An 8210-nucleotide genomic window follows, 5' to 3' on the forward strand; every position below is an offset into this window, starting at 1 on the left:
GAGTTTCCTATTTATCATAAAGAAGACACGAATCAAAAACTAGATGAACAGAATCAAAAACAATAAGAACAAAAAGATAGTGAAAACCCTTACGTGAATACGAATACAAGATTCAGAACAGATAAAAAAACCAAATGTAAAACGTAAACATTTCTGAATAAATATTTGGGGATCTGCAGAAACATTAAACACAAATTTGAAATTTGCAATAGAACAAATTCAAGAAAGCTTGAAAGTAATTAACAATGGAGTTTCCCATTTATCATAAAGAAGGCACATTTATCATAAAGAAGGCACGAATCAAAAATCAGATGAACATAATCAAAAACCAGAAGAACAAAAAGATAGCTAAAACCCATAAAGGAATACGAATACAAGATTCAGAACAGATCAAAAAAAGCAGATGTAAAATGTAAATATTTCTTAATAATTATTTGGGGATCTGCAGAAACCTTAAACACAAATTAGCAATAAAACAACTTCAAGAAACTTGAAAGTGATTAACAATGGAGTTTCCTTTCGTATTGAACCATATATCATAAAACAAACACGAAACAATTTTGAGCAAAAGGAATCGGAACCCAAATACAAATTCAGATGAAACAATCAAACCCTAAAAGATATTGAAAACCCATAAGGTAATCAGAATACGACATCCAAAATGTTTCTGAGTCAGATGAAAGAACACACAATTGTGAATTGAAGAACACATAATCGTGAACTAAATACGAGATCTAAATCAAAAACCTAAATGTTTCTGAATCAGCGGGAAAAAAACACATTCTTCTTCTGGTGAGAAATCAGAGATTGAACTCACCGAATCAGGATCAACCACAGACGATTCGTTCACGATCATCGATTTCTTCAGATATTGCGATTGATTACAACGATCAAGTTGGTGAAAATATCGTTGATCACCAAACCAAGAAACCGAAACCGAAACCGAAACCGAAACCGTTTCGATCATCTCCCGACGGTGGCGTTTCTTGACCGAGACCGATTCTTCTGCTGTTCTTCAAACCCAGAATAGTCTCGATCCTTCTGCTGTCCTTCAAAAACTGTCTCTCATAAAGTGTTGAATTTTGTTGGGTTGATTAGCGATCACTGATACAAGTTGTTGGTTATTGGTAGCTTTGGGGCCCAGCCCAAATGTTACTGGATCATAGTTTATTCAAACCCACTAGCATCTCCAATTAAGGTTACATAAAATCCGACCAACTCGATCTAGATTTAAAAAAATACAATTTTGTATTACCGGTTGTGTGAAAATGAGAATTAATGAGAGAAGTGTAAGAAGAGATCTAGATACTTGATCACCTTTAATCTCAAATCCACCTTGAATCACTCTTGATATGGGAATTGATTCGGTGCATTCAAGGGTGGATATCTCTTCTTACACTTCTCACTTTAGCTCTCATTCTCACCGGAACCCAATTTTTGTACAATTTTACTATTTCTATGCAATTATATTAGTTTTTAGTTTAATATAAGTAAATTTTCTTCATAAATAATATTTCTACGATATAAAAATACTCAAGTTATTATAACGATAAATAAACATAACCATATAAAATATGACTGTCAGATCAAAACTAAATTGATTATAAATTGTTTTGAGTTAAAGTTAAAAAAATACGTTGAGAATTATTTATTATTTAAACTAGAATGGTACTTGCACAATGCAGTGAAATATATCTTCATTTGATGTTTCGTTTTATTTTTTTATCTCTGTTGGTATAATACGATTTATGTTGTTTTGATAAAGATAATGATTTTATGATTTAGTGAAGTAATTTATTTTTGGCTTAACAATAAAATTTTATAAAGATTATGATTCTGTTAGAACTCAATTATTATTCTAATTATATTTCAATTTTTTATATTTAAGATGAGATGTTTATTCTGTATCTGATTGTGTTTATCTGCAGTTAGTATATGAATTAAAAAAATAAAGCTTTAGTAAGTTATACTTACGTACAATTTACTTGTAAACTTAAAATTTAAGTAATATGAATTACTATACAATACTTCATGCATAAAGAATGATTTGTTAAATTTTTTGTCAGATGCTTTATAATATTGTATAGATATGAGATGGAAATAAAAGGATGAAGCATCTCCAAAAAAGTCTTTAGAATAGAGAAAATGGTAGTTTTATTTTCTATTTTTCTCCAACAGATATACTATATTATTTTATAAAACGAAAAAAATAAAAATAAAACTCTAAATTTAAAAAAAATCTAAAAAAATAAGAGGTGAGAAATTAATTTTCTAATCATTTTCATCAACAAAATCAAACTATTATTATATATATTATATTATAAAGCATTTGGCAAAAACTCTTAAAAATTATTCTTTATACATGAAGGACTGTTAATTAATGCATACTACTTAAAATTTAAGATTACAAGTAAATTATGCGTAAATACAACTTATTAAAGCTTCATTTTTGAATTCATATAACTAACTATAAATAAACATCTCATTTTAAATATAAAAAATCTAAAATATGATTAAAATAATAATTAAGTTTTAACAGAATCATTATCTTCATAAAAACTATATTGTTAATCCAAAATAAATTACTTCATTATTAAACCTAAATTAAATAATAATAAAAAAATAGAATTAAAGAAATTGTAAAAAAAAACAAGAACTTTTAAAAATTTAATTTAATATTAATATCAATGAATTTTTTCGAAATTTTATGATATTTTCAAATTTATTTTTATTCAAAAGTAAAAACATTATTTTTCTCAAAACCACATAAACCATATTATATCAACAGAGACAAAATAAAACGAAACATTAAAATGAAGACGTATCTCGTTATATTACACGAATACTTTTCTAATATACATATATGCATGTGAATATATATGACTATAATTGATTGAATATATAAATATTTATAAATAAACATGAAGATAAGATATACTAATTTAGAATCAAAATCCAATTTCCATTTTGCCAATCCAATCATCCATACGAAAAGATAATATAATTTAAATATATAAAAACCATATTGTTTTCTCGTATACAATCATAAAACAGACTGGTCTCACATGATCTGATCCCAAGTCTATTATTGAATACCAAATCCAATCGTTTATGTTTACCAAACAGTCGATTGATATTTGCATGTTTTACTTGCAAAACGAGGCGAGTACACGGCGAGGCAGTGCGGTGAGCGGTCGACGGGAGTGCATGACGACCAGGTTATCGAGCAGCAGGACGTCACCCTTCCGCCATTGTAGTGCAATGCACTCCTCATCAAAGATCTTAGAGGAGTCATTGGCAACATCAGCTGGCACTGGTTTACCATCACTAAACATCACTGCTTTTGAAAGATCTTGATTTAGCTTGTCTTTCATTCCTCCTGTCACCTTGTTGAACCAGATTTTACGCTTTCGAGTCTCGTCATATCGAGAACCAGGCTTCGGCCCGATGATAACCCTCACACCACCTTCTACCCACTCGAGTTTCATTCCCAACTTCGTAGCCCTGCAAAAGAACTCCATTGAGGTCACTTGTAGCTGCTTGCTTTTGGATAAAACATGTGGAATTCCATTAGATTATTCTTTAAGATTTATTTGAGATGAAAAATGAGGTTCCAACATATATTGAGGAGAACACGCCCCCTCCAATCCATGCACAGGTCCAAGGTGTCAAGAGGGGCTAAAAAGGTACAAATTGCCCTAGAGTGTCGAGTCCCTAGAGTGATAAACTTTAGCTCTGATACCATGTGAGAATATGTGGAATCCCATTAGATTATTCCCCAAGAGAGTATTTGAGAAGAAAAAGAAGGTTCCAACATATATTGATGAAAAATGGTTCAAATCTAGTTGATGTGGGACTCAAATACGTCCTCTCCAATGGAGGCTAGACGGACACAGGTGGTCCCTAGAGCGTCAAGAGGGGTTAAACGAGTACAAATTCCCCACAGAATATAGTCTCTAGAGTGATAAATATCGGCTCTGATACCATGTAAGAGTATATCGAACCCATTAGATTACTCATTCAAAAGTTATATATTGAGCGAAAACGATCATGGTTAAGTCTAGCAGACCTAAAAAACAAATTGCTTATCAATCTAACAAACCAAACCTTTCCTCGGCCACAGTCTTGTCGTCGGTATTGAAGGTGAGTTTCCAGCTCCGGCCAACCGGTGATGAAGGATCAGACTCATCTCCGATAATTCGTGTGTAAATCAATCCTTTCTCTTCCATGTCTTCGACAAATTTTGGGTGCTTCTGTTTCATCCTTTCGTATATGACATGGCTCAGAGCTATACAAGTTTCTCCTCCACTTCCTGGTTCTACTTCACAGAAGAAAAACAGTTTCGAAGGATACACAGGAGCCTGTTACAAAACAATCGTAGGTGAATTCCAGGTGAAGATCGAAGAATTCATGATTTTGTTTGTTCATCATCTTTCACCTAATCAACAGTGGATTTGCAGAATCCAAGAACAAATCAAAAATCTGAACAGTCGAATCTCAATCTGTACGGATTTGAAAAGTTGAACATATTCATCAGAATCGATCATCATCGCGGTGCTAATTGATATCTATCGGAAACGATCGATGAAAACCTAAATTCAGCTTATGGAATTGATAGATTTCATCATTTCAACAAACAGAATTTGAGCAAAAAGTAATCGAGAGAGAAGGATGGATCATACATGAGACATTTCGTGATGAAACGGAATTTCCTGATCAGGTGGAGCTTCATTAGCGGTGTAAACACGGCCAACGACGTTGGTCCTGGAGCCAGCACCGCCGATGTCATATGGGAAATTTTCATAGCCGGAGGACTCAACGACGTCGTTGAAATCAGAAGCAGAGAATACAGGGAAGCCTCTGAAGAGAATGGCACCAGATCTATAGAGTAGAGAATCTAGCCATTCTTTGTTAGCTTTAATGGCGTCAGTTAATTGAACTTCTTTTCCAATTTTAGGGTTTGGACAGAGGACAACGGGGAAGAGAACTCCATCTTCAGAGCTGTGTTGGGGTAATAAGCCTACTACTTCATGAAATAAACTCTCTTCCGGCATGATGTTCATTGTTGTATGATCAAAAGCTTAAACCCTAATCAATCCGGTGGAGATTTTATCTGTTCCATAATCCAAAATTCATATGATTGTGATGGTCAATGATCTGTTCATATTGGTTATCATGTTCAACTTCCTGTCGCTTTCGACCCAGGAAAATCTGTGTTGAGATTATTTTCTACAAACCTGTTACAAATCTTTTCAAACAACGTGGGCAGAATATCTTGACGGATCATTCCTGAGGGGCGTTTGATTGGACTCCGAACGAATCTCAACCACCATCAGCCGCCACCGATTTGAACCACCGCTAACCACCACCGTTCTGAATGAGCCCGACCACCACCAATCTGAACGACCGTTCTAAACACCACTGGTTTGAGTCACTGCTGACCACACTGTTCTAAACCACCGTCGACCACCATCGATCTAAACCATCATTCTGAACCACTAGCAAGACTACCATTTTGGACCACCGTCGACCACCACCATTCTGAACCACAACCGACCACCACCGTTATAAAATGGATATTTTGGTTATTTATTATTCAAATTTCAAAGCTACATTCTACCAACGAAATAGACAGGTTCCAAACCATTTAATATATTTCATTCCAATTTATTCTAACCAAACATGTGGTCAATTTCCATTACAATTCATTCAAAGTCAAATTCTTTTGACGTATTTTATTCATTCACAAAATATTCTGCGAACCGAACACATCCTGAGTTTCAAAAACTCTTTTTCAATCATGGTTGTGCGAGGTCAGCTTGCACACACCTCGACTAATCCCAGAGGTCTTGAAGAACAACTAAAAAAATCCTCAGATCAAACTTATTATCAGTTGAGTTTACTTCACACGTTTTTCAAAATAGGTAGCTTTTCAATGAGGTTGAGTTCTTCTTCTTTTTTGGTTTTTAATTATTTTTGTTGCATTTTACGTAAATGATCAAAAACCTTATCCGTTTAGTTAATTTTATATTGTTATTTATTAGCCAAATGTGACTATTTATCATTTAACAATTTATTAGTCGGTATTTGGGTTTTTTTAGCTAACAGCTAGATATTTTGGGATTGCTTATAAAAACAACTTATTGACTTATTCTGGTGTGATACCGGTAATAAGCACTTTTGAGTGTCTGGATAAACAACTTATACTGGTGTCAAACCGGTAATAAGGAGTTTTTGAAGAAGTTAAACCCTTCTGACTTATAATAAGTTGATAAGTGCTTTTGTAGAAAAGCATAAGTTGTTTCAAATAAGCAATCCCAAACACCCCCTTAGGAATATTTTTATATGTTTACCATCTGATGGATATTAAGAGGTCGTTTACCAACGCTTACCCCGATAAGTGCTTATTGGCAAAAAATTTATATTGTTCCCAGCTAAGCTGCCCTGTCAACAAACGAATTTCATTAGCTGAAAAGCTAGTTGTTAGCTGAAAAGTTAACCAAATACAGCAACAAAACTAGATTTTAGAATGGCTGGAATGTTTAAGCGTCCTAATAAAATATTTTATAAAACTTAAGTTTAAGGACCAAACCATAAAACGTCATATCTACAAGTGTTACAATAAGTTTATAGGATCACTTTTAGGCGGTTTAAAAAGTTTTTTAGGACGCTCTAAAAATAAAGTGTCGTATTAGCCATTTTATAGGACATTTTATAGAAGTGTCATATAAACTCATCTCTTTATATGACAATATTGTTTATAGGAGACATTTTCAGATAGTGTCATATAAAATAGCTAGTATGATACTTTATCTTAAAAACATTCTAAAAAACTTGTTGAAAAGTCTAAAATCGTCCTATAAACATATTGTAACCCTTTTAAATATGACATTTTTTTGGCTTGATCTTATAAACTTAAGTCCTATAAAACCTTTTATTAGAATGTTATGACTCAAAACTATTGGAGTTTCTCCCCCTTTCTTAGGTTCTTCATCACCAAGGAAAAATAACTTCGAGGGGAAATTTGGAACCTACCCACAAATCGGGAAAGTTCGTAAGAAACGATCATAAACATTAAAATATGTGAAACTCATTAGATTACTCTTAAAAAAAACAGTTTCAGAAGCGATTGTATGTTCCAATTAGAAAAGGGGAAAAAACCGTCAAACCGATGTTCGATTAAATTCCGGTTAGCAAGGACCACTTACAGAACCCATTACACAGATCAAAGTTGATTGTATAACATTTTCTAACATGGACCGATTAAAGCCCGGTATTTGGCTATCTTTAACAACATCTTAAAATCACTTCTGTTAATTTGGATTCAATAAAACCCGACCAAAATAATTCAAAAATATTACTTTAATAATTAAATTTAGACGCTTTAAAACCGAATAACTTGGAAAACCCAAAAACCACCCGAACGAGCACCCTTTTTATTTGATATTCTAAATCAATATCAAACGAGATGCTTATTAACCCGTACACGTACGATAATTTAACACACATCGTTTATTTAAAAAGTAATAGTTGGGAACAATATGCAATCCCTCTCTTTCAATCGATCACTGGCAAAGTGAAACGAGTATACGACGAGGAGGCTCGAGTAGTGGTCGTCGGCCATGAAGAACCGTCAAATTATTCACAATCATAAAATCGCCTTTCTTCCAAGGTATCGCCACACACTCTTCATCCAAGATTTTCAAGCAGTATTCCATAGCATCATCGGGCACCGTCTCACCATTACCGAGCTCGACCGATGAGTTTCGATTGTGATTGGTTCGGCTTGCGGGCCCACTGTAACTTAGAATCAGACTGTTGAACCATGTCTTCTTTCCACTTTTCTCATCAGATCTTATGGCTGGCATTGGACGTGTTAGAATTCTTGCAACATCCCCAATCCATTCCAGCTTTGTTCCCTGTTTAGCTGTCCTGTCAACCAACAGTGAGCAGTTGAAAAACTAGTTATTGACTGAAAAACTAATCAAACAAGGTTTTTTTCAATAAGGGGCTGTTTGGCAATTGCTGAATGATTTATGCAGAATAGTTAAGAGGTCAGAATGGTTAAGAGGGTCAGAATGGTTAAGTGCTGAATGAAATAATGTTGTTTGGTAACTGTTCTCTGAATGACAGTAAAATTACCATTTTAACCCTCTGAATGATTTAGTACTGAATGAAATAAAGCTGTTTGGCTGATATCTGAATGAAAC

General features: G+C 33.6%; 2 protein-coding genes and 1 long non-coding RNA gene across 3 annotated transcripts in view; all 3 read right to left on the reverse strand.

Moving 5' to 3' along the window:
• LOC112510279 overlaps positions 1 to 1067 on the reverse strand; it is an 8293-nt gene extending 7226 nt beyond the window's left edge. The window contains exon 1 of the long non-coding RNA XR_003068914.1: positions 818 to 1067. This is a non-coding gene — a long non-coding RNA (uncharacterized LOC112510279). The remainder of the gene's footprint in view (positions 1 to 817) is intronic.
• Positions 1068 to 3042: 1975 nt separating this feature from the next.
• LOC112509758 (clavaminate synthase-like protein At3g21360) lies at positions 3043 to 5142 on the reverse strand. The gene is made up of 3 exons (XM_025114878.1): positions 4683 to 5142; positions 4108 to 4361; positions 3043 to 3504 (listed from the first exon to the last, which is right to left on the reverse strand). The coding sequence occupies exons 1-3, from the start codon at positions 5061 to 5063 to the stop codon at positions 3147 to 3149; spliced, it is 993 nt and encodes a 330-aa protein (XP_024970646.1). The 5' UTR covers positions 5064 to 5142; the 3' UTR covers positions 3043 to 3146.
• A 2423-nt stretch (positions 5143 to 7565) lies between these two features.
• The window catches only part of LOC112510558 (clavaminate synthase-like protein At3g21360), a 4147-nt gene continuing 3502 nt past the window's right edge, over positions 7566 to 8210 (reverse strand). Inside the window, exon 3 of the mRNA XM_025116023.1 lies at positions 7566 to 7932. Within this exon, the coding sequence (XP_024971791.1) occupies positions 7566 to 7932 (367 nt within the window). The remainder of the gene's footprint in view (positions 7933 to 8210) is intronic.

Source organism: Cynara cardunculus (assembly GCF_001531365.2).
Source record: "Cynara cardunculus var. scolymus isolate 2C chromosome LG 3, CcrdV1, whole genome shotgun sequence".
NCBI classification, from domain to species: Eukaryota; Viridiplantae; Streptophyta; class Magnoliopsida; order Asterales; family Asteraceae; genus Cynara; species Cynara cardunculus.